The 27654-nt window shown below is 34.6% G+C and overlaps 1 protein-coding gene across 1 annotated transcript; it reads right to left on the bottom strand.

The window, feature by feature from the left end:
* Positions 1 to 87: 87 nt before the first annotated feature.
* On the bottom strand, positions 88 to 27435 carry LOC148278596 (transmembrane protease serine 9-like). Its single transcript, XM_088231167.1, has 15 exons — positions 27328 to 27435; positions 25960 to 26011; positions 23934 to 24087; positions 21938 to 22095; positions 18905 to 18997; positions 17281 to 17423; positions 15312 to 15470; positions 10623 to 10755; positions 8713 to 8774; positions 6990 to 7035; positions 6075 to 6228; positions 3568 to 3725; positions 1640 to 1735; positions 1351 to 1493; positions 88 to 249 (listed from the first exon to the last, which is right to left on the bottom strand). The coding sequence occupies exons 1-15, from the start codon at positions 27376 to 27378 to the stop codon at positions 88 to 90; spliced, it is 1764 nt and encodes a 587-aa protein (XP_088087293.1). The 5' UTR covers positions 27379 to 27435.
* Positions 27436 to 27654: the final 219 nt, after the last annotated feature.

Raw genomic sequence — 27654 nt, 5'->3', positions numbered from 1 at the left:
GAGTTTAAAAGTAAAAATAAAAGAAAAATGATTTTTTTAGTGTATTATTTATTTGATTATCAGTAAGATGCATGATCTGATTCTAAGTTAGGATCTAATGTGGCTGTCTATCCATTCAAGATGGTGGTATGTTCTGACAAAGCCCGATGGGGCGCCGGTGCCGCACCCATTATTGCTGATGAAGCTCACAATACCGATCAGCTTTGTGTCTGGGTTGTTTCCAATCGTCAATGGACTACCACTGTCACCCTGAAAAGGCAAACATCTTATTTGGATCAATCAAGTAACAATAATAATGTATGCACATTTATTTATTTTACATGATACTTCACAACCCGTGTTGAGGCATCAATTTACATTACTTATCTTCACAATATTTGAGTTTGTCCAAATGTTCATAGACAAAAGACTGGATTTGTTACTTATCTTCGTTATAATAGTTGTATCTAAACAACATATGCATATAAATGCACACACACATACACACATAGTTTTTTTTTTGACAATTCAAACTATGAAGGATGATTTCTGCCATCGATGTTCATAATCTTATATGGACTGTGATTTTTAGAAGATCCAAATAGGAATAGCAGCCTCCTAAAAGTTCACACCAAGCAAGTTAACAAACTGGCAAGAGAGGCTTTGACAAGCGGTTCACCTCTACTTTCTTCCGTTCACAGATTTCAGACTTGCCCCTTCTTTTTATGGGCCAGGCTAAACATCATTGGGATGTTGAATGGAATGAAAGCAGCAAAACCAAGGGTTCTTACTATAGAAGCTTGCAGAATCATATCCCTTCTCAACCCTGATTTAAGTCCGCAAAATTATCAAATAGATGGTATCTAACATTTGTAGGTTAAGAATTGGACACTGCTGCACTAGCAGTCACCTATTTAAAACTAAAGTAGTTTGGCCCAGAAAAGAAAACGCCTGACAACAAACTTTTTGGCTGCTCAATAACCGACGAATACAATATTTGCTTCTTAATTCCAAACATAAATTTACCTATAAATGACAGTTCTCTCCTATCCTCTCTTACCCCCTAAGTGATTCATCAAATAGTAAGATTTCTGAGTGAAAATATACATAAAAAGTCAATAAAATTAAAATAATAATATTGGTAATAATATAAGCACAAAACATGAGTACTGTACAAATATTGAGCCGAAAAACAAGCCACAGTTGCGGGCTGTTAGACACCTCTATACCGACTAGCAATATATACATTATGCAATTGACTATATCCAAAGGAACTTGGTATGCATTGATGTTGCAATAACATTCACATATCAGATCACAGCACCAGACACTCCTGCTAATTTAAGACTTTAAGACCTTCAATAAACTTACGCTGCAAACTCCTTGCGCAGGGCTCGATATTCCCTCGGCACAGACAGTAGAATTAATGACAATATTTCCAAAGGTCGCCGCGCATTTTTCATTGGAGATAATTTTCAGGTAGACATAGTTCAATGTGGAGGATGCTGGACCACCTAATTGTAAGAATAAATATACATATTAAAATTCTAATATCATTCAACAATATTTTAGGAAATATATCCGTATGTTTCAAACAAAAACTAAACAAGAACTTACATCAAGATATTTAAACAACAACTAGTAATAATAGACAACTTACTATCAGAAGTATAACCAAATCCACTCACTAGGGCAACCTTGTCCTCATATGTTTCTTCAATGTTTGATCTGTCCAATGGGATGGGATGAATATTTGCTGGAATAAAGAAAAATGAAATATTTCAAAAGATGTCCTTATTTTTGTAAATGGGGGTCTGTGCCAAACAAGCTTCTGATGTCACTGAGACCTTGTAAAGAGTCTCGGTAAATTTATTTTCCCCTTCCAAGCCTAGATCTTTGAAGAGCCGGGCTACTGAATAATAGGCGAGTGCTTTCATATCTAGTGCCAAATCTCCTCCTCCAAGCCCAAGTCCTTTAAGTATCAGACTATTAGGTAGGGGTTGAGTACTACAATAAAATGTATATTATGCTGCCAGACTTTAATAATCAAGATCGAAATTTGTTGCAACAGAGAGGGAAAACATTTTGAGAAGGAAATGTGGAAGTCTAGGTATTTACAGGGCTTATAAACTGTCGTTGGCTGGTTTAAGTGGCCATTTTACACACTGTGGTGAATAGGTTCAGCTAGATGAACCTCACTCACACGATATAAAGGTTTCAGCTGTGGAGTAAATATATGAAATAAAGTTAAAAAAGGTCTGCAGTGCTCTGTAAGGATTCTAGTGATAACACTAACTTGGTTTCGGCTTAGTTTCAGAGTACTCCCTTCAATAGTTCCTTCGCATGGCGCTTTTTTCAGAGCATTCCTCTGCTTCTGGGCCCACGAATGAAGCTCATTGATAATTAAAAAAACACATGAGACCCATCCTATCCTGAACTCATAGATTAAAAAATTGTGTATCTTTTAGAATATTATATCTTATTTTAAGGAATCTGTTTTAGATATTAAAAATAAAGTGTAAATAATATATAAGTTGAAGTTATGGGGGAAAGTTCACAGACATGGGTCGTTCCTGATTGTGTCGCTATAAACTGTGTCTCTGTCCCTAATAAATGTATGTAAAACTCCTTCTCTAAACGCGTACAAACCATTTGTAATTTCATATTTATTTTGTAAACAATTTTTTTTCAATTAATAGGAAAAAAATATGTAAGCAAATCAGTAAACAATGCTACCCACTTAAATTGGTAAAAAAATCCTCAAATTTTAATGGGACCTCTCTGCATGACTACGCTGGTGCTCCCATAAACTTATAAGCCCTGTAAATGGCTAGATTTCTGTATTTCCTTCTCTAAAATATTGTTTTCTATCTCTATTGTAACATTAACATATTACAACAGAGATGAAGAACATTTAAGAGAAGGTAATATAGAAGTCTAGGCATCTGGCTGGTTTAATTGGCCACTTTACACACTGTGTAACATTCACCATTCTGCCTATATTTGAACATCTATATTCCTTCAATTTTTTCATCTGTTGATGTTTGTGAAGTTAAAGAGCTGAAACCTTTATTTATGCGGGTGAGATTCATCTAATTGAATTATTTCACCTACATACTAGGCAACGCCTGAAAATGTTTTTTTTTCAATTTCTATACTTCTTCATGGACCAGGTAATTTATCAACAATATTTTGAGTTTGTCCAAATTTTTGTAGACAAGGACTGGATTAAACTCCCCGGGGAGCTGTTTATATTAACATATTACAACAGAGATGAAGAACATTTAAAAGAAGGTAATATAGAAGTCTAGGCATCTACAGGGCTTATGACCTGTCAATGGCTGGTTTAAGTGGCCACTTTACACACTGTGTAACATTCACCATTCTATTGTAATATGTTAATAGTTACAAAGAATACGTGGGTAAGTTATATTTTTTACCAGACAATATTTTATTTATAAATATGTTGATAATCACTGGTCAAAGTTCAACACAAAACGACACATTTCAATTAGTGTTATGAGATAAGCCTTGAAAATATGTCCAAAATATTAGTGTTAAGAATTTCTGTGAGAAACATTAGTTTACTTGTTGATGGAAGATCAGCAGCGATTCCAGCCAGACCCAGATCATTGTTCAGATTGGACGGGTCGTAGTAAGGGTGGACGTAGATATTCTTAGATGTTGCGATGATGAGAGAAGTTTCATGTTTAATACTTCCAAGGTAGAGATCTGCTTCTGCAGCACTGAAAAAGTATTTGTAAATGTTACATTTTACTGCTTAAACGTATGACATACGCGGTTACACATCCATAGAATGATGACACACACACATGCCAAATTACTTTACTAGAAATCTAAGGTGTAATGAAAGCAACTTAGCATTTTCTGTTTAACACAGTACACGTAAACGTCGTTTTGCGCCGGTTCGATTTACAATTACGCCGGTTGGTGCCGGCGTGGGATTCCCCGGTTAGGCTGAGACCAGACGACAGTAGGCGCCGCGATTCTAACAGCAGACACACTTTTACACGTTGTTTTATTCTATTACCGTGTGCGCGAGCAGCCTATTGGGTGTTTCCGAGATAGTTTTTATTTTGTTTTTAAGAAAAATAAAAAGGTATAATTATATTTTTTATTTTATTATTATTAAAATTTAAATAATATTAAAATATTTGTAGTTCATGCTCTATGATTCTGCAAGAAAGGAAGCAACAATCAAAGCAAATTAAATTGGAAGCTTTTTTTTTTAAATGTGGTAATTTAATTTAGTACTTACAAACTGGTGCGTTAGTATTTATTATAAAAAAAATCATTATTTATATCAAACTAATTTTAATTGTATTTATTAGATACATTCATAATTTATTTTAAAATATCTATATGGAATATCTATATGGAATATCTATTAAATAGACATGTTAGATTGTTCTTAGAATTTCGACACGGAACCTACGCTTATATCTTCCATTATTTTATTTATTTATTTATTTACAATTTTAAAAAACCCGTTAGGGTTACATTAGAAATTTAATATTGTCTAGTCATTTTATGTCTCATCTAGTCTAGTTAGTTCAGTCATCATGTGCTTTTTCAGATTGATTTTAAATTTGTCTCCAGTAAAAGTTTTCAAGTAGTAAGGTAGGTCGTTGTAGTGTTTAAGTCCATTATGTAGTATTTTTGACTGTCCTGTGTTTGTCTTTGCTTTTTCAATATGATAGTGTTGTTGTTGTCTGGTGTTATATTTGTGTATGTCAGCATTTTTGACTAATATTATGTCGTCGTCTTGTATGTTTCCCAGTGTCATTTTGTGCACAATTTTTAAGGTCTCAATTGTAGTCAAGTAGTTTATGTCAAACTGGTGTGTCATTTGTGTTCATTTTATGCAGGTGTTTCTCGGAACGCAACCCGGCGTAAAACGACATTGACCTGTACGTTATATTTATTTTCATTTATTTATTTACTCATAAGTAGTTTATAGCACATGTTTGAGACTGTCCCAACTCCATGGGACTAAAAGTCCTGTGTTGAGTTTGGACGAGTCATTAGTTGACACAGACATACGAGTGTATCACCACAAATATTATATTGGGTCAGAAACATAATAATATATATTTTTTTTAATATATGGCATATCAATATGGTAAATAGTAAAACTCAAACATTTGGAAAAGCATCAAGGAGTTACCCACTCAAATCCCTCCCACTAAGGAAAATCCAGTCCTTAACTCCTATCTTGAAAACAGTTTTGTACTTGAGAGCTTAATACTCTCTTCCAAAATATTAAACACTCTCGGTGCGATAAAGGAGAGATGTCTCTGAGCAAAAGTGATGTGGGTTTTAGGAATGACATAATAGGGAAATATAACGTACTATGAATACCGACAAAAATATATGAAATGGATTTAGAATAATTAATTGTATATTCAAAATCAACATGGATATTGTGGAGAAATGTTTTCATATATAACTTCAAAAAATAAAATATAAAAAAATATGTCACTAGAAAAACGCGACATGTTTGGCATTGATAGTTGTGATCACAATAGATAATTGTGATGTTAAGATTCGTGACGATGTTCTAAAAAAATTTGAATGGTTTGGAACAAAGTCGAAAATGTACATGAATCGTGACGTATTAGAGGTGTGGCCGATGCAATGACCGTTTTTGCAGGAGCTAAAAATTACCAATTTTAAAATATATTTTTATGGTATTGATAAGTAGCAAAATACTTTTTTTTTACTGGACAGTATTTCATGGACCATTTTTACTTTTAAAATGTTTTAAAAAAGTCATATTTCTCTATTCGTGCTATGGGAAAACCTCATACGAGCATTTTGCTGAAATCTCTCCGTATTGTTCGACAAGAGGTGTTTTAAGTACAGTTGTCTCATATCCAGCACCTTCGTGTATTGTGCAAGACCAAATGATAACACACAGGACAATAATTCACAATAACAAAGTCAGATGTCAGATCGAGATAGAGACGTCCAGAACAAAAGAACACAAACTATAAAAACCCCACAGGTGTGGTAATATAGTTCAGATCAATGTGGACGACGGTGTGATGAGTCAATTCACAAGATTTACTCACCCAGATAAACAGTGACCAGCGGACAGAGTCCACCTGCTACTAACGAGGACACCTCCACACACTACTCTACCTCCTCCATTGAGTCTGATGATCATGTACACTTGGTGAGGGAACTGATTGACTGTTGCCGGGGATCCTTGGATGATACGTTGCTCTAGTTCAAACAATATTTCAAATCAGTTCAGATCTATTAGTCACATTTTTAAATGACACTGAAGAGATTGTTGATGCTGTTGTTAAATAAAATGTTCAAAAATACAATAAAACATGCTGCTAGTTTTATAATCTTCTTTTGTTAATGTTATGGTTTCCCAAGAAAGCGGTCTGCTGTATGCAGTAGGCGTAACAAGATGGCTGTCTTATTCCAGAGATGTCAACTTATAAAGAGTGGTGTCATTATCTAATGGCCATGAGCGCCTAATTTTATTAACCGACCAACTAATTTGACAAACATATTTTTATAAAACTGCAGCAGAAAATGGACCATCTTGTCAAACTTAGCATTATGAGAAGATGTCAAAAGTTATCATTTGGAGGAGAGCAAGATGTTAAAAAATCATGCTACGGAGTGTGTATTTCAAGGATTAATGCATATAAACAATTTTTCATGATTTTTTTACAAAATCTATAAAAATTTTGTGATTTTTGATGGACCAAATCACGTATGCATTAATTTTTAGGTTTTTTTAAAATAAAAATAGCAATAACAGTTACCATTTCCCCAACATGACATTGGCAAAAGCATACAATTTATTATGCAACGCCATTTTTTTTTTTTTTTAAATGTACATTTGTTTTAATGATTTCATCCACCGCACCGCTCTCTCAAGAAACCATAACTTAAGGGAATAGACTAGAGTAAATGCTCTATATTTTAAAATAACTAAAATAAAGGCTTATATAAAAAATAAAAACCTGGTCTTAATTCTTCTGGAGTAGTTATTCCATATTGCTTGTATCCCTGAAAATAAAATTTGATATCGGTCAGAAATAAAATATCTCAAAAAGGATTAATGTAATACATATTTATATTCTGGAAAAGGAAACTGAGGAATAGTCCGCCCCATAGTGTAGTGGTTGGCGCATTAATTTACCATGCTTGAGGTCCCCGGTTTGATTCCTAAGAAGGTCAGCTTGAAGTACTTCTTACATAAGTTGGTTTTACACTGAAGTATTTAATTGTCTTGATCTTGACTGAACCGGTCTATTTTTCTGTAATTAATTATTAAGATACGCTGCATTTTATTTTACAACGCAGTGCCCTCTGCATCATCGTGTGCGGATAAGGGTTTGATGATATCCATTATACTCGTGTATTATTAACTTATAAATAAATGTAGGTGGATTTTTTTTTACAAAATAACAATTTAAGTATTTTAATCAAAAAACTGAGATAATCGTGTTCAAAGTTTGGCCATGTAGCTATAGGGTGTTCAAACTGGTAATGGTAAGACCAGCAGGACAAATTTACCGTTGATGATGCCTGTGGGGAGGATGATTGGTCTGTTGAACAGCCTACTGAGAGAGGTGGATCTTTTCCATGCTGGGATTACCAGCTTTAGACTTTTCCTCTCTAACCATGTAATATAAAGTGAATTAGTGACTTATTCATCTTAGTTTACTATTGTTTTTATGGACCTTGATAATCTATTGTGTTTTTTTCTTAAAACATGTTTTTGTTATTACCTTTTTTATCTACATTGTAATTAGTAATAGTGCTGTATTGTACATTTAAAAAAAAAAAAAAAATGTTTTCTGCTACTGTTACAATCAATTTAAATCTTTATAACTCTCCAGGGCTGGTATTCCAAACGCTCTCGCGGCCGTAGGACAACCATTTTGTATGTAAATACATGAGATAAATGGTTTTTCTACGGCCGCGGAAGCGGTTCAGAATACCACCCCAGGGAGTGGAATCCACAGCCTCGTCTACAAATATTTAAACACACTCAAAATATGCTGATGTGTAATAAATAATAACTATTTTTTTTTTACTTGTAAAAGAACGGCACCTTTTTTCTCAGAATTTCCCCTTAGCTTTGCTAAACGCTGTATAAAACAAAATACGCAGCAGCGTTGGGAGGATCATTACTGCGCTTCTTCTACAGGTAAAATCACTAAAATGTTTTTCTCAACGCTGGCTGATGCAGCAAACTTCCGCCACCATCACCAAAGTACTTTCGAAACGACCCAAATTTTTACCGGACACGGAGCTATGAGAAGTTATCTATATAGGTTTAAATTAAGGAATGATGACTATTGTCCATGCGATGATATTTCTTCACAGAGTATCGAACATCTGTTATTTCAGTGCCCCTTTTTCAGTTTGCAACGCCATAATCTTGAAGCAGAATGCAGGAAAGATGGAATATCCTTAACAGATATCCACACTAGTTAAAAGTAGTTATCACGCGCCATTGTTCTTGAACTTTGCAACAATGGTGATTGGACTCATTAAGGTAATAAACCAAAATCAATGATCGAACATCCCATTTCCAAGACAAACAAAAACGATTTTTTTCCGAGTACCTTAGCCTTGTACATGACACGTAGGGCTACTAAATACAGAGGTCCAAATATATACAAAAAAAAAAAAATTAAAAAATGAATATTTATTTTTTTAATTTCCAAAAAATACCTGGGAGAGGGCGAGCATGCACAAAAATACTCTGAGTGAAAGAAACTTCATTTTGACCGCTCACTTGACAGACTGAAAAGATATTTAAAAATACATTTGTATTTTATTTTATTTTATTTAATTACTACCTTCAGTATTTATTTTATCAGAGAAAATGTTCAAAGATAAAAATTTATGTTTGTAATCCCATTTAATCATGATTGAATATGGTTTATTATTAAATTTAAAAACACATTTTTTATCATATCACTAAGCACTAAGAATAGATATTGGTTTTATAAATTCTAAATTAAACATTTGATTAAAATATTATAAAAATTAAATAACTTTACGTTCATCATAATGTGACAGATGTACAAAGATTTGGCATAATATTATGATGATATGAATATCAAGTTTTATTTTGCAATTATAAATTAATAAAGGTCTTTGAAATACGGTTTTTTTTTTAGTGACTTTTTACCCTTTGTCTTTCAGAAATCATAATTGACAAAAATCACACTTGCGAAGGATGGGACACTAAAAATAATATATATACAATACTTAAACTCATTAAAATAGCATTATATCAACTCATTAGTTAACCCGAAAAAAAATTGTTAATGATCCCTACAATAAAAATAATTTTATTTAATTTACTTTCATATAATTTTGAATCCTTACCTCTGTTTTGTATAAATACACTGAACTCCTTGATAAAGATACCAGTCTCGAAGATGTCGCGAAAGCGATGAAAGCGGTCACTGGATATTCCAAATTTGTGGATCAATGTATCACTCGTCATTTATATACATAATATATTATTAAAGCTATTTGGGCTATATTTTTGTATTCGTGAAAATAGCAGAAAGAAGCATTTTCCTGTTTTTGTTTTTGAATTTTCAAATCGTTTAATATTAAAACAAAAAAAAAGACGTAAATAAAATAAGGGTTGATTTTACTTTATATATATAAGCATTCGGCAAACTAATAAAAATGAATAAAATACACGAATGAGTAAAATATGTGTACGTGAAAACATGAATGAATTATTGCAAGATCGTAAACACTTCCAACTTTTTATTCTCGTGACGCTATATACAAGTAGGAGTAGGGGTCGTTTAGTCCCCCCATTTGCATAATGTGTAATTTTTGGATACTTAGTGAGGGAAAGGTTAAAAACACATGAATATTGATTCAAACTTTTATATTAGAAGCACTAATTTTGTGGTTATTCATTATAAGAAAATAAATAAAAGAACTTTTTTTCAACCACAACTTTTTTAATAATAATAATTGCCTAAATAACAATAATTTTTCTGAATTTGCAAGCCATCTGATAGAAAATAATCATGATTTCAATAAAGACACTGGATTAAAAGTATTTCATGTTGAAAATAAAAATTTTAAATTAGACGACTTGAAAATTTCAGCAATTAAAAAAGCGATTCATAATAAGAAAAAAATAATAAAAAACCAAAAAAATAATATTTTTTTTAGTCCACTCATGTCTAGTTTCGAACATATGCAGCTTAAATTACCATCCTTTCAAGAAAAAAAGACTTGATTTATTTGTTTATTTGGCAGCATACTGATAACATAAAAAAAGATGGGAAAGAATTCATTAGTTAAGTAAACTTTGAGAAAAAAGCTTGCTTAGCTTTGAAACCAGTCGGTGGAAAAAAAAAGTGGTTAAAAACAAAGTTGTTTTATTTATTTTTATCATATAGATTTTAATTTGTATTATGAGTAACTTATGTAACACATCTGAGATCCTTATTAACCGAGGCTCGAAGAGTCGATCCACTGAGGCCCATGCTGTCTATTGAATAGGGCCAAGAGGAGTATCACTCGTCTTTTATTTCCATAATAAGAAGTGTAGAGATTTGGTTTAAAATTTCACTGTAATCCCGTGATGCTGTTGATCTAACTGGAAAAGTGGTTTGGCCTGATGGAGCCGGAAGGGGCATCGGAAGAACATCCGTTGCCCCTGACAAAGCTGACTACGCCAATCTGTAGAGTGTTGGTTCCACTTCCGATGATCAGGGGGCCATCGCTACCACCCTGAAAAACGAAATGTAAATAAAAAACATATTACAACAGAGATGAAGAACATTTAAGAGAAGGTAATATAGAAGTCTAGGCATCTACAGGGCTTATGACCTGTAAATGGCTGGTTTAAGTGGCCACTTTACACACTGTGTAACATTCACCATTCTGCCTATATTTGAACATCTATATTCCTTCAATTCTTTCATCTGCTGATGTTTGTGAAGTTAAAGAGCTGAAACCTTTATTTATGCGGGTGAGATTCATCTAATTGAATTATTTCACCTACATACTAGGCAACGCCTGAAAATATTATTTTTTCAATTTTTATACTTCTTCATGGACCAGGTAATTTATCAACAATATTACCTTCTCTTAAATATTCTTCATCTCTGTTGTAATATTTTAATTTAAACAGCTTTCCAGGGAGTTGAATCCAGTCCTTGTCTACAAAAATTTAGACAAACTCAAAATATTATTGGTAAATAAAAAAGCCTTCGTAGATGTAAGTTAGATTATTATAGTTAGTAAAGATAATAAAAGTTTAAATTTGTTGCAACAGAGAGGGAAAACATTGTTGAGAAGGGCCTGTAATTGGCTGGTTTAAGTGGCCACTTTATACACAATGTAACATTCACCATTCTGCCTATGCTTGAACATCCACCTAAATGCCTGGACTCCCATATTTCCTTCTCAAAAATGTTTTACCTCTCTGTTGCAACAAATTTAAATATGAACAACTCCCTAGGGAGAAAATCCAGCCTGTCTGCAAGCATTTGGACATACTCAAAAGATTGTTGAATTAACTACCTGGTAAAAGAAGAAGTATACAAAATCGGAAAATTGTTTTCAGGCGTTCCCTCGTAGGTGAATTGGTCCAACCGGACGAATCTCACCCACGTGATAAAGGTTTCAGCTCTTTTATTTCACAAAAGTCAACAGATGGAAGAGTTGAGAAAATGTAGATGTTTAAATATGGGCAGAATGGTGAATGTTACACAGTGTGTAAAGTGGCCACTTACACCAGCTAATGACAGGTCATAAGCCCCGTAAATGCCCAGACTCCCATTTTCCCTTCTCAAAAATGTTTTCCCTCTCTGTTGCAACAAATTTAAATATGAACAACTCCCTAGGGAGAAAATCCAGCCAGTCTGCAAGCATTTTGAAATACTCAAAACATTGTTGATAATAAAAGTTATTTAAATCAAATGAATAGAGACTTGAATGAGTTCTCGCTGTTTCCCGACAGATGATATTATCTAAGTCTTTTTACATCGGACAGTACTACACCCAACTTCATCGTGAAGCTCCACCATTCAGTTCAGTGCCAAAAATCGGCATTTATTATTAGCATGGTATTATTATATTCTGTTTGCAAAACAGTGAAGAAGGTAAAAAAAATATATAAATAAGTAAAATTAATATATAAGCCAACATATGGCGGCCTCCGTGGTGTAGTGGTCAAGACGCTTGACTCACAGACGGAAGGTTCCGGGTTCGATTCCCGGTGAGAACACAAAAATTAAATGTGATTTTTCTCAAGCCTGGGTGTTTTGTGATGTAATTCACCACTGTAATTGGGCCTCCTGGCCTGTTGTGGTGCAAAAATAAAATAAAAATAAAAAAAAAAAAATAAAAAAAAACATTAAGCACGGTTACTAGAGATGTCTTATGAAAATTATACTAAAAAAAAATATATTCTTATTTAGAAAGAATGCACAAAGAAATTGGCTTGCTCACAGTAAAGCAACAAATAAAATATAATGTGGCAATTTTTATACATAAAATAATTAAGGGGATGAATAAAATAAAAACAGTAATAAAATTTAACCAACAATGAAACACATAAAACAAGGGGTAAAAAAAAGATAAGATTACCAATGAGGAAAAAAACAGAATCTCAAAACTCATTGTACAGGGGATTGAAGCTGTACAATGAGTTACCAGAAGAAATAAAGGAAATAGAAAAAAATGAAATATTTCAAATTAATTTGAAAAAATTTGTTATTGAGAAATTTTGATAAAAAAATTGTAATATTATTGAAAGTTTATATTAGTTCTTAAGATGTTATGAACTAACTTAATAAAGCATAAATAAATAAAAGTAATACAGGTATGAAGCATAGCAGATACAGTGGAGTTAATTGTTTTTGATAAAATGTGGTCGATTGTGCCTCATGTGCCACCCTTGTTGGTACATTAACTAATGATATAAATCCATAGTGCATAAGAAGATTAGCGCATTCTTGCAACAGATTTTCCGCTTAGAATATTTATGTTGATATCATAGAATAAGGAATAGTCCAGAAGGAGCATAGAATCATATTTGAATACAATCTGAGAAATGGCACTACCAAAAGTGACAAGGGCAAAATAATAGACTGGCTATTCGATCAGGAGTTTATATATTAAAAAAAATAAATATTTGTAAATATAGATATACATAAAATAGAATTTATAACTAAGTAATATTTTCATGGATGTTTGTGTGTGTATATGTATGTTCACATGTATGTATGTATGTATGTGTATATATGTGTATATATGTATGTATGGATATGTATGTGTGCATGTACGGGTATAAATATGTATGGATATGGATGAGGATGATATATAGATATAGACTTACATATAGATATAGATATAGATATGGATATGTTAATAAATAATGTTTTTAATAAAATGCTTTGTGCCCATTAAATATGTAAACACTTATGTTTAAAATTTTGGTACTCCGGTTCTGTAATTATTTATTTTTTATCTTAAAATTGCGTGATCATTCACTTATTTTTTTTGCTTTTTTTTACATCTTCTAAATATTTTTTTTTTTTTTGAAAGCATCAATTACATGTACTTTTTTTTCGCTCCCTATATCTAAGTTAGTAGTAATTATTATTATAAAACCATGTAGGACTATCATATGATTAATTGTAAAGGATCTTTACCGACAAGCCATATTCATTGGCTTGGTGAGTCCTGTAAAAAAAAAAAAAATGTCAAAAATGTCTTAAAATAACTAAAATGTAATATTGTATGTACATAATAAATAAAAAAAAATAAATAAAAAAAAATCGGACTGTGTCCAATGATTCCCCCACTATGCCCCACTTTCGCCGTGCGCATTCGTGATGTCGCCGCGTAATGTTGCACGATGGCAAAAAATATAATCACAACACAAATGTAAGGTAAAAAAAAGCAATCTGTTAATTTCTCTAAAACTTTATTGTGCGCGCGGAAATATTGATTGACACAACAGAGTAGACAAGTAAAGAAAGGGTCTTTTAATAAAAGAGTAATTGAATTAATGAACTTTGAACTTAAATATAAAACAAATTTTATTACATAAAACTGATATTTTTATATCATGTTAAATAATATTTGTAGTTTTAAAGATAATGCCGCTCAAATGTCCACCACAGAGTTGTTTAATCCGAGGTCCAATTTTCATCAGTTCTCTCATTAGATGAGCAAAGTAGGGTAAAAAAATTACTACCCGGGCAACACTAACGAAATGTACATTTTCTTTTCTTCGATAGTTTGACAGATGGAAAAATAATTATTTTTTAATGTTTTTAAGTAATGTATTTGTTACTTAGACATTCATTTGCTAATTACAATGAAATGTGATCCCATCCTGTTTCTTTAAGATCCTAGCAGTATTTCTACACTTTAAAATGACACAACACGGCACAGCTAAATTCAAATCAGGAGTTGCATACTGAGCGACGTCTAAAAAGAAACTAATGGTCAAAACGTAAAACTACTCATATTTTATATGAGTAGTTTAGTCGCCTATTGATGCTCGTATGCGGTTTCTGGACTATTCTTAATTCTATGGTTGATATCTCCGGCTAAAACAATTTGTTTTAAATGTTTGTTTTCTTCTAGGATCTGCTCGAGATATTATAGAAAGGGTGCATTGTCTGCATAGCTGTGTCTGCATAGTAAAGACTAATAAGATTTGATGCTTAAAGAATGTTCTAGATATTATAAACAATTTTTTTATCTACGTCATTGGCGTATTTAATTTGTATGATTTGAGAGTCATCTGTTTTTATCGCTCGTATTTTTTTGTTCTTAACTCAAAAAAAAAAATAGTTTTTATCGTTTGATGCTATTTTTGTTTTCCAGAAAAGTTCAATGTCATACGGTACTTAGTTTGTGCCCAATTCGTGAAAATTTTGGTGCCATCTGCACTAATTTGTTTTATGATTTGTAGATTAGTTTTTGAATTCATTAAATTCATTTACTTTTCTTCAGTTTGAAACCTGATACTTACGTGACGAGGTTTATTGGCAATCGGTTTGAGAATAATTGCTTTGTCTTCTAAATCTAGTTGTATTCTAAAATAGTTGATAATTCTTTTGGAGGCTTCCAGAGTATCAAATACTATTGTTATAACACCGCATATTTGAGTAAATGCCGATTCATTCACCCATTTAAAATAAAACAAACAATTATTGTGAAACTATTTATAAAAGTGTTATGTATAAACAAATAATGTTGAATTCACGTATTGCGTGTCTGATAAAAGATTTCTCGGAGTAGAGATCTCATAAGTATGCGATTTACAATCCGGAGATGCTGTTGATCCAGCTGGTGAAATGGTTAGGCCTGGCGAAGCCAGATGGAGCGGCGGAAGAGCAACCGTTGCTGCTGACGAAACTGGTGACACCGATCAGCAAGGTGTTGGTTCCGCTTCCGATGATCAGGGGACCACCGCTGTCACCCTATAAGCATAAAAAATATTTTTTATTTCTTTTCTTTCCTGCATCTTCGTCCTGTCTGCTTCCAAACTCATCACCAGATCCCACATTCTTCGTCATACATTGTTTATTGATACGTTTAAATGTGCAAACTTTATTAAAAATAATTATTTATTTATTTATTAACGGGCATTGTCCATTTGTACAATTTAGAGGGTTTTAATATTACAATAAAAGAATAGTGTAAAACATTTTTAAAAAAAGAAAAGAAGCATTGACAAACATAAGGGACATCAAGACAAAATCTGGACTGTTTATTTAGTCCTCGTTTTGGTCCAGATCTTGTCGGCAATACAGCAAACACGGGTCATTGGAGAATTAAGGCCATAATTTGTTCTATGCTGATAATGAACAGTACTTCATTGTTTCTTAACCTACGAGTCGGAATACGGAATTTTATTTGTCCCAGTTATGATGAAACACCAATTATACCATTCAGTATGCTGAACATATGTGTATATTGAATCAATATTAGTTCTACGTTTTTGTAGACTAGAAATATTTAACATTGACTCTATGTCAGCAAAATATTAATGACCTCTCTCTAGTCCAAGCATCTACGCTACTTTTCGAAGCAAGCGACGTTGGACTGATTCAATGTGATTTATGCGATTTACATAGAAGGGAGACCAGACCACGGAGGCATATTCTAGAACAGGGCGAACAGTTGAGCAATAAAGAGTATTCATATGTATTAATGAGCAATCTCATTGGGGTTCGAACTGTCAGTAGGGTCGCAGTGAGTCACATCTTGCTGGAGGGTGTGATTCTATAAAATGCTGCGAACGCCCAGTTGCATTCCACCGGCAACACTACTGACTAGTCCTACTCGTTAGCGTCCACGTCGCGAACCCCGGGCAATGGGATCACACTCTTAACGGTGTGATCACAGCAGATAACGAGAGGATGACAGGCGAGTTTCTGGCGCCTCCAAACCAGAACCAACCAGCTAAGGGAAGGTAACCCCGACAGAAAAATCCACCAGAGAAGGCAACAGGAAACCTTTCTGGCCATATTTTCAGGAATCACTACAGCGAGTACATCAGTAAGCAGTCGTCCTGGCTGCAGAGAATAAAAGTAGCGCGGTGCCAAAATGCTTTCGCTGCAGTGATCGCCAACGTCGGGGCGACCTGACAAGGCACCGAAAGAAGAAAAAGATTAGGCAATCTTAAGAATGCTTTTACTAAAAATAAACAGAAGAAAATCATGTTAATTGACAGGCGCCATGACGTAGGGTTAGATTAAATTGGTATCGCGAATTCTATTTCCGCCGGTTGCAAAAAAACAAATAGTTTTTTCTCAATTGGTTAGGTGTTGTGGTGTTGTTTTCATTCTATATCCTCTCTTTTAGACCTCATTCTAATTCTGAATAATGGGGGTCAGTGCTATTCAAGCTTGTGATGTCACTGCGATCCGTGTAGTACTATTGTGACGGGTCCCCGTAAATAAGTTCTCAACCTCTAAGCCTAATTCTGTGAAGAGCCTGGCTGCACGCCGTGGACGCCGAGTGTACTCATATTACTAATTCTACCTCTCCAAATCCAGATCCTTAGAATATCGGGCTAGAGCGAAACTATAAAGATTTCGCGAGTTCACGACGAATTCAGTCAATAAATAATAAATTAATGGCATAGTGTCCCTTACAGCATATTCAAATCTCCAGCTACGATCTTTAGATATATTCCATGGCAGACGAAGAATATTTATCGAGCTTTATTCTGGAAAGATTCTGAAGAACCCTGATGCCTTAGTTTTCTTCCATAGTTGTACTTACACTGCACACTCCTTGGGCCGAGCTGGAGATGCCGGCGGCGCAGATGGTGGAGGGAATGATGAGAGAGCCGAAGGATCCAGCGCACACGGAGTTAGACACAACCCTTAAGTTGGCATAGTTCAGGGTGGCAGATGTTGGTCCATCTAATAGAGCAGAAAACAATGAGAAATACTGTTTAAAACACTTTGAAATATTTCATTTTCATAAAAAGATAAGTCATTACAAGACCATTACACTAGGTGGGCCAATAAATTTTTCAGAATGCAAAAAATATCAAAACAATATTTGATACTACTTTTGGCTCTCAACCAGAGCTTGAAGTTTTCTAAAAAGTCATTTTATTGCGCTAAACTCTCTGTCATTTCTTATTTAAGTAAGAAAATCAGTCCAATTAAATGTTATAATGTGCATTAAACCTCATTAAATAAGCATCTCAGGGCGAGAATTGCACTTTGTTTTGTAATAAACGGGTAACATTGGTTTAATGAGCCATTGTGTTCGTCAATATTAGCCAGGCGCTGAACGGAATCAGTTCCGCGGAGTGTAAACTTTTTGCATTTCGGTAGTTTTAAAACGTGTTCGAATGTGTAATGTCATTAAATTATATATTTGCTAACAAAAAATAATTTTATCAGTATTGATTATTAACAAAATATTCAGTCAGTTATAAACTTCAAACCTTTTGATTTATAACTGCTAATTTTGACTTCTGGAACAAAAATTTTTTTTCCAAGGTTGATTTGAGCGCACTTTTCACCCTGTTCCCGCTACTTACCGTCTTTCCAATATATTTCTCAGTCTTCCGTCCCTAGTTTCCACCTGATTCGGAATATCTCCGTTCACAATGATCTCACATTTAGTCATACTTTCAGCGCATTCCAAAACCTTTACAGTAAACCCCCCTACCTATAATAGGGTTGCCATCCGTCCCGATATATCGGGACTGTCATCGTTATTGAGTCTCCTGTCCCGACGTCCCGATGAACCCTATAATGTCCCGATTTAAACTTACACAGTGCAACGCTATCAATCAACAAAAATCTTTCACTGCCGTATTGACTATGAATGTGAAAACAATGTGGAAAATGCTTTCAGCAATTGATGTATCTAAAGAACTTCGTGGAAGCTGAACTTGCCTTAATATAGTGAAAGTCAGTAATTCCATTCCTGTTTATAAAAACACAATGATAAAGAATGTCTACTGCTGCCAGGGTACATATTCTGATGGGAATGTAAAATTTATCTACAATTTTATCTAAAAAGTAAAATAATGTTTGCGCGGTAGATGTCATACGCATTATCTCTCGATGTATATAATGTTTATTTACCAAAAAATGTAAGGCTGTCATGTTGAACTACCCTGCCCGCAAGTTCCGGGAAGATTTCGTCATCCCGCGCGAGTCAAGTCCGTCCTATAACGTACCCCCCCGATAACGTAGTACCTACCTCAACGTTATAAGGGGGCTCACTGTACTTTAGATTTATCAACATTCATCAGCAAATCGCTCAAATGCATACATCGTAGACTTTTGTTACCAAGAATTGCAGGTCGTCATTGTTGCTAGAAGCACGGCGTCATCAGCTTACGGAATACTGTTTTATAAATATATATTTTTTAACTTACTGTTGGCTGTGTATCCAAAACCACTGGCGGTGGCAGTTTGTCCTTCGAAGGTGTCACTTTGAGATTTAGCGAAGGCGATGACTCGGATATTAGCTGAAATATTTTTTTTTTAAATATCTTGAAGTACTTAATACTATTAAAGTGTTTTATATTACAGGTATACAGTAGAACTACGTTTATCCGACCTTTCGTCTCTTTGATTGCTCAAATATCCAAATCGATTGATACCCTGATGGATATCGTGATGGAAATATAAAAAAGAAGTTTTTAATTTTAGTTTAATTGTGCAATTAACTTTTCTAGAGATTTTTTTGTGAGTAAATTTTTAATGTGATTCCAATTTGCTGTATTATTTCAAAAGTAGTCAAATCTGGCACCTAATGATCCCGATAATTAGAGTCTTACTGCATATTGATAATAGTCATTAAATAACTCTTTTTATCAAGTTTATGAGATTATTATAATTTAAGCACTTAAAACACTTTCAAATCGTGTTTTTATTCAAATATACACGAAGTAAAAAATACCAGAATCAGTTGATGTTAAAAAGTGTAGAGCTTATTTTTTACTAATTTTTATTTCTAAATACGTCTATTTTTAGAAAAGACCTCCACAATGCGTCCTTAATTTACCGTCCTTAACTTTGGAAATTAATGTGAGGAAAACAAAAATTCTGAGCCCGGCGTAATGGCGGAGTTGACTTTAACAATAAAGCCATTAAGGTAACGAATATAAATTTTGGACACAAAATAACGCGGGTGAAAGTTAAAATATATATTTGGAAACAATCGGGTGCCCATAAACTTGAAAACTAAAGTCCATGACTCATGTGTTTTGCCGGTGACGACTTACGGCCTGAAAACTATGTCCCTCACCGTCAGAAGCTTACAAAAGTTAATGTGCATTCAGCGAGCAATGGAAGTACAAATATTAGGCCTCAGTCTTCGTGATAGAATTCGAAATGGGGAGATCAAAGGTTACTGTCATCGCAGAAAGATCAGAAAAGCTAAAATAACATTGGGCGAGGGAATCCTGAAGTGGAGGCCTTGGAACAACATAAGAGGTGTAGGAAGACCACAAAAGAAGACACTGTTCAGCTAGCGGGTCGTGGGTGGCAGCGGATAGCACAAGACAGAAAATTTTGGAAGAGTTTAAAAGAGGTCTATGTCCAGTAGTGGAATGAATGCGGCTAGCAGTAGGGAAGTCAACATAAAAGTCATTTAAAAATAAGGTATTGTCTCTTATTTCTTTACGCCATCAGGCCAACGATAAATAATGTTGAGAGATGTGTATATGGCGTGCGAAGGAACTGATAAAAGGGTACTTGAAAAGTTTTGCTTTTGACCTATTATAGCTCAGCCGAAATCAAGTGAAGGTTATCAGCTTACAGGGCACTGCAGATTGAACAAACACCTTGCTAGAATGAACTTTTCCGAAACTTCTAGATGTAGGTTCTGCAGTGCAAATGAGAAAATTCTATGTGAATGTGATGCTTTACATTATAAAAGGAGCCTCACCACTGGTTAAACCTGAGGATGTTAAAGAGCTCGCCCCCTACCTAATATCCCGATACTTAACGGATATGGGCTTGGAGGGGGAGATTGAGCCAAATGTAAACTCTCGCCTTCCACTCCGTAGCCAGGCTCGTTAAGAACCAGGACCTCGATTATGATGGGAAGATAAAGACGTCATACCTTCACCTTGACGGTATGGTTGAAGATAAATTCTCTCTAGCGATAATAAAGGTATACTACCGACCCCCCACCTTCAAGTTTTGGGTAGGTACATCGATATGAATCAAGGGGAAGCGTACGTCACGGTACACATATCTACGCTCTAAAATGACATAGCTTCAGTATGACGACATAGTTGAAGATAAAAGTATCCCGACCGACTACAAAGGAATAGTACCGATACCCCCTCCCACCATCAAGTTTTTATGTTAGTACATCGTTTTATACGGATGGGTCTAGAACCCCTCGATATGTTTATCTACGCATTAAAAGTGTCAAAATTTTTGTTTCACCGAGCAATTTTTCCTTTAATTATGATTTATTAAAAATTTTAAGCGTTTTGAGGCTGGCACTTTCTTTCTTAAAAACCTATTAAAAATATGAGAGGGAAAAATGCTTAGAGTATATAGATGTATATACTCTAAGGAAATAAGTAAGTTTTGAAGTCGAATTAAATTCCGACATAACTGTCACTTTAATAAAACGAACGCCTAGATGTGAAAATAATATCGCTAGGTTCTCTCCTATTAATAAATAAGAGTATTTAGGTGTCAGACACAGATTATATGCGTCAGAAAGTTACCACTCCATATATTTTTTCCATCTGTTTTACTATCTTTCAGAGTGTATGTATCGATACGTTATAGGAGCCGGCTTTGTAGTCGATCGGTAGATACATACAGACGATCGTTAAGCGTACCGTCCAGGTGATTTCCAAAAGTCATGCAAAATTCATGTTCAAGCGAGCATTTTTTGCATGAATTGGGATTTATTGGAGTTTAAAATTGCTTTGAAGTGAGCACTTTTTAACCCAGAAGCCTATTCAAACTTAAAATTAGAACTATTTTAAATGTCAATGACGTAAGGGACGCGGACTAATTGTTTGCGGTCATTCCATTGGCTGGTTTCGATCATTTGATGTCGATATGACTAGTAGGTACAGATAGTACAGAAGTTAAGTATACCGTCTCGATATATACAGATGAAGATAGCGATCATAATCGAGGCACTGGGCTTGGAGGGCGAGAACTATTCACAGGGATCCGTCACAATAGAAAAAGAGGATGGCGTGCGTGGAATAATAATGAACTTTGCAAAGCTGGTAAGCTGGAATTCTTTTTTGCAGTTGTGAATTGCTCAAAAGCGAAAAGGCCTCCAAAGTTGATATTGTAATGTATTTGTGCAGACGTATTTAATCGATCCACTAGAGTACAATTTGTATTAAACCAAGCAGTCACAAGGCGGAGTTACTAAAAGTCCACCATCTATGGGTTTTATATCAAATATGAATAAATGTTACCTCCAGTTGGGATGTCGCTGCTCAAACCGGCAAGGGCGACATCATTGTTCAAATTCTGCGAGTTGTAGTTAGGGTGGACATGGAGATTCGTCGAGGTTACTCGGACTGGAGAACTGTCAATCCTGACGCTGCCAAGGTACAGGTCAGTTGAACGTGCTCTGAAAGTTTCAAATTTAAGTTTTATTTGTAAATGGCGTGAAATGTTGATGTTTAAAAAATACTTCTAAGCTCATACATTTAAAAAGTGTGCTTTTGTGTTGCTTTAAAGCCGCTACAATTATTTAGAAATTAAGATTTTTCACGTTAGGGGTTTGTTTGGTTTGTTCATTTACCCAAGAAAACCATAAAAACTTCACATAAAATCGGATAAAAAGGTGGTTGGATTCGTCGCACGTCGTGGAAAATATTTTTACATTCAATAGTTCATTTTGTCATCCAGTGCCAGAAATTGAAGAACATTCAGATCATATTAAAGATAGTTTTTCATTCCATGTTCCTATTCTTTCTCAAATATTTCCAAATCACAAAACTGAAAGAAATTCGTTTTTCATTTACAGTCCGCCTTTTCGTTGACATTTTGGTAAATATAAAGACACGTTATTCCTGTGCTAGCTGCATCTAATAGCAAATATTGCGTTGCATTAAACAATTTGAAGAAAAAGATATGGCAAATCAAGATAAACATGAAATCATTTATGTAAGAAAGGTCATGTCAAATTTGTTATTTTTTTAAGTAACTCGTTACAATAAAACTGACAGCTGACAGCTGTCAAAATTTTGAAAAATTTGCGTTAAAATATAGCCAATTATGTACATTAAATGCATTGTATTTATGAATGAAACAATATATCTAATTTGTTTTCCACAGTTTTTTTGTGAATCGTGGCACCTCACGAGGGCCCAAAATAGCAAAATTCTGCGTTTTGAGAATAGGTGTCTCAGAAGAATCTTAGGTGGACAGTGGTTTAACTTTACAAACATACTTAACAAACATATACTGCGAATGCCTTCTGAGAGCATTAACCACGCTCGCCTGCTTTACAAGGTATCAGGTTCTCGACGTCCTGGACGTCCACTGCTAACAGTTCGTCAGCAGCTTATGTCAGAACTTCGGGACGAGAACCTAACTTGGGAGGAAGGAAAAGAGTTGTCAGCCGATAGAGATGCATTGAGGCTCTTTGTGGAGACGATATGCTCCAACCAGGGAGCGGACAGGGAATTATGATGATGATCATTTATTTATTTATTTGCGGACTTATTTGGGTCCATTTAACAATAGCCAAAAGACATAAAAACATGCTATTAGTAATTTATTTAAAGAAAAATATTGAGGAAGATATTTTGAGCTGTTAACCAAAACGGGGTGTGGAAGAGATGGTTTGATCATGAATTGAATCCAACATTGCAAAGTTCATAAAAATATTAAGGTTACAATGGTTTGGCCATTGAATGAGAATCGCACCCCTAAATAGATTATTTATACCACTCCAGAAAGCAGACGAAGCCGACGAAGCAGAGGCAGACCAAAATTAAAATCGACTGGATAATGTGGAAAGTGACATTAGAGCAATTGGCCTGACGAACTGGAGGCATCAGGTTCTCGACGTCCTGAACGTCCACTGCTGACAGTTCGTCGGCAGTTTATGTCAGAACTTCGGGACGAGAACCTGACTTGGGAGGACGCAAAGAAGTTGGCAGCCGATAGAGATGCATGGAGGCTCTTTTTGGATACCATATGCTCCAACTAGGGAGCGGACATGTAATTTTTTTTTTTAATTGCCACATATGACAGTATGTTTCTCCGTAACATCACGTCTAATCATGATTTAAGTCCGTTGGAGAACGACGGCACGAAAGGCAACTGCCCACAAAATTAAACGCCATTTATTTCCCGCAAGCAACGTGTATATTTTATTACAGTATACGCCATTGAAGAAAACATTAATCAATTAAATTTTGGTTATAGCCAATCTTCTTAACAGTCAATCAAGCATACCCCTGCAAGCAATGGGCAGCCGTCAGCACCCATCTTGTTCCAATGAGGGAGCCTCCGCAGGTGATTCTGCTACCGCTGTTCAGGGTAATGAGCTGGTACACCTGATGAGGGAACTGGTTGGCACCAGCCGGAGTTCCCTGGATGATGCGAGAGCCTGCCACAAATGCAAGAAAAAAACTAATTAACCACAAAAAGAGCCTTGTTTTTAAAAAAATATATTTATCGGGCTTTTACAGTTTTTAAATTCACGTTCACATAAAAAAAAACGCCAAGTGTATAAATTGGCCTAGTGGTGTATTGTTCAGCTTTTTGTTTACTATGCAAACGGTGTCGGGTTTGATTCCCGACATGGTTGATATGAAATATTTATTTATATATATATTTTTAAAATTTATTTATATTTTTTATCTTACAAACTATAATTAATAATAAAAATAATGTGACCTCACTGGGGTTACCCGTGTCAAGGACACTCAACAATATACTTTAAAAAAATATTTTTACATTTGAGAATAAACAAAGAAGACTAAACTTAATAAGCAGAGATAATTAACAAAATTTTGACAGTTTTAAACTATATTGTATATATTTTTTTTTTGCAAAACAAAAACAGGCTAGGAAGCCCAATTATAGTGTGAATTCCATCACAGAACATCCAGGCTTAAGAAAAATCACATTGGATTTTTTGTGTCCACCGGGAATCGAACCCGGAACCTTCCGTGTGTGACTAAGCATCTTGACCATAAAGGCTGCCAATTATTTATTAAGAATTTCAATTTTGAATCGGGTTGTGGTCCCGTGGCTAGTGTCTTGGACTCACGGCTCAAAGGCCCGTGGTTCGAATCCCACTCTACCCCAACTTGATTTCCATTTTCTAATAGTGATTCAATTACAACTCGTTGAAAATGGCCCTCAAAATGAAATATTTGGGTAAATCATAAGAACGCAAATATTCATTAAAAAAAAAAAAGAAATAAAAAATGTGTTTTTACACTAGACTAGTAGTAGACCTGAAGCGTAAGACTGAACATCTTCCCTTCATGTAACAAAAATGATCAAGATACGCTACGCTGGTGTACCAATGCAATGCTTTATGCACCATTAATAATTGGAATGAATTGGAAAAGCGTTATTTATCATAATTTTAAAATATTATTTCATCTCATTTTCATATTATCTAATTCAAAATATAGAAATATCATAATACTGTTGAACATAAATAAAAAAAACTCTCATTTTCCTCTCAAATAATATATGATTTAATGGAAGATACTATAAAACAAAACAAAACAAACTTAACAATGTTTGAGTATGTCCAAATGCTTGCTGACTGGCTGGATTTTCTCCCTAGGGAGTTGTTCATATTTAAATTTATTTCAACAGAGAGGGAAAACGTTTTTGAGAAGGGAATATGGAAGTCTAGGCATTTACAGGGCTTATGACCTGTCATTGGTTGGTTTAAATGGCCACTTTACACACTGTGTAACATTCACCATTCTGCCTATGTTTGAACATCCACATTTCCTCAACTCTTCCATCTGCTGACTTTTGTGAAGTAAAGGAGCTGAAACCTTTATGATGTTGGTGAGATTCATCCGGCTGAACCAAATGTTACACAGTGTGTAAAGTGGCCACTTAAACCAGCCAATGACAGGTCATAAGCCCTGTAAATGCCTAGACTTCCATATTCCCTTCTCAAAAACGTTTTCCCTCTCTGTTGAAATAAATTTAAACAAAATAAACTTTACTAAGGTTAGGTTTTTTTTCCTTTTGAATTTATGTATTGTTACATTTATTTAAAATTGTTGAAATTAATTAAATTATAAATATTGCTGGCACGCCAACCACTCTAGTTTGAGACAGAATAAGTATATTTTTTCAACTTTTTTTTCCGGTTTTTTAGTGCAACACTGAGTTGCAATATTTCACACAGAGATTTATTCTTTGTTCTTTTTCTGCCCAGAAATGGGGATTTTTTAAATTTAATTCGTCCTAAAACATATTAATAGTTATTTATTCGGCTTACCTGAGGTAAGCTGCAATTCCTCAGGAGTCACAATTCCGAACTCTTTGTAACCCTAAAAAAATACAATTATGATTTTAAAACTTATTAATCACAAAATCGAAAACTCACAAAAAACAGGAAAATTCCTTAAAAAATAAAAAAAACATGTTACGTGGTAAGAAAGTTATTACTCAAAAGATACTGTCTAGTAAAAACACTTAAGGTTTAAATGCACAGTTTACAAAGGGATGAAGAGAGTTGGTGGAGGATAAGGCTCGATATGTGCTGTAGAAAAATCGAAGCAGAAGAAATGTATGCTTTGAGTCTCCACTTAATACCTTTTGAATACTTTAGTTAATTATCTATCTATTTACTCATTATTTCGCTCCCTAGTTGGACTATATGGTGTCCACAAAGAGCCTCCAGGCATCTCTGTCGGCTGCCAGCTCGTGTGCGTCCTCTCCAGTCAGGTTTGCATCCCGGAATTCTGACATGAATTGCCGACAAATAGTCAGCTGTGGACGTCCAGGACGTCGACAACCCGATGCCTCGTATAGTAGGCAAGCGTTGCTAAGACTTGAGACTTTCAAGAGGCATCCTTATCGCCTCCGCTTGATGGCAGTTGTCACCGGGGGTTTCTGCATCCGTTCTCTGATTTCCTCATTCCGTCCAAAGTCAAACATCCGCACACCCAAGATTATTCTAAGACATCTATTCTTAAAACTCGGTATTTTTCTGTTTAGGGCTCTAGTGAGGTTTCTCGAATCACATCCATAGACGAGAATAGGTGTTGTGCAAGCATTATGTATTTTGCAAGTATTTGTTTTTCGCTAAGTAATTATCCGTTCTCCATATAGCCTTCATCTGTTGAATGTTGTGCCTGATATTCCTAACCGCACTCTCAGTGTTGTTTGAAAGCAGTCTTTGAAACTCTCCACTGTTTCGATTATTTGGTTTTAAAGAGTCAGGGGATTTTGGGCATCAAGACAAGACACACATGATGTCACACAGTACATGAGTTTTTGCAATGTTGATTTTTAAACCCATGCATTCTGAGTACTTTCTGAGCCTTTCTATAGTGGCATGAAGACCCCTGATCGTCAATTATAACTGCATCATCGGCATACTCTAGGTCGCAGAGTTTTCGAAAGGAGGAGATAGATATTCCTCGATCTAGTGGAATTGACTTCCTTGGGATGAAGTGTATAATGATATAAAAAAGGAACTGCGAAAGGACGCAACCGTGGCGAACTCCGGTGGTAGCTTCAAATCAGCGTGTAACAATATAGTTAATTCTGATTCGGCATTCGCTATTTGAGTAGCAGACTTTGATCAATTTGACTAGTTCTATTGACAGTATAAGCAAAAAACATAATAATTAAATATTACCTGAGAAAGGGCTACGACGCACAGAAACACTCCAAGAACCAAGAACTTCATATTGCTAATCTTCTCAAATGGTAAACTAGAAAGTTCATCGTATCATTTATATACCGAGTAATCTAAATACTTTTCAAATCTGATTGATAATCTGTAAACAACGGATTGTTCATTATCTTTACTCGTAATCCATTTGTAATTTGAAAATTATTATATTTTTGATCCAGATAATAAATATATGATATAATATTATCCCTTTGATCACTTCCAAACAGAATTGGATTACGTTTTTCTTATGAATTTTCAGTCTAAATTGAATTTAAAAAATATAAATAT

Source organism: Micrasema longulum, unplaced genomic scaffold, assembly GCF_059751315.1.
Source record: "Micrasema longulum isolate JH-2025_06_02 unplaced genomic scaffold, ASM5975131v1 h1tg000858l, whole genome shotgun sequence".
Taxonomy (NCBI): Eukaryota; Metazoa; Arthropoda; class Insecta; order Trichoptera; family Brachycentridae; genus Micrasema; species Micrasema longulum.
This window is presented reverse-complemented; position numbering and strand designations above follow the sequence as displayed.

Bases quoted from the DNA above. Each gene is read 5' to 3' on its own strand.
- LOC148278596 (XM_088231167.1), bottom strand. From the start codon at position 27,378: ATGAAGTTCTTGGTTCTTGGAGTGTTTCTGTGCGTCGTAGCCCTTTCT. The intron at 10,756-15,311 runs TAAATCGCATAC...TTCGTTTTTCAG, and splicing joins TCAACAGCATCTCCGGATTG to GGTGGTAGCGATGGCCCCCT. The intron at 3,726-6,074 runs GTGAGTAAATCT...ATACTTTTTCAG, and splicing joins GCTGGTCACTGTTTATCTGG to TGCTGCAGAAGCAGATCTCT.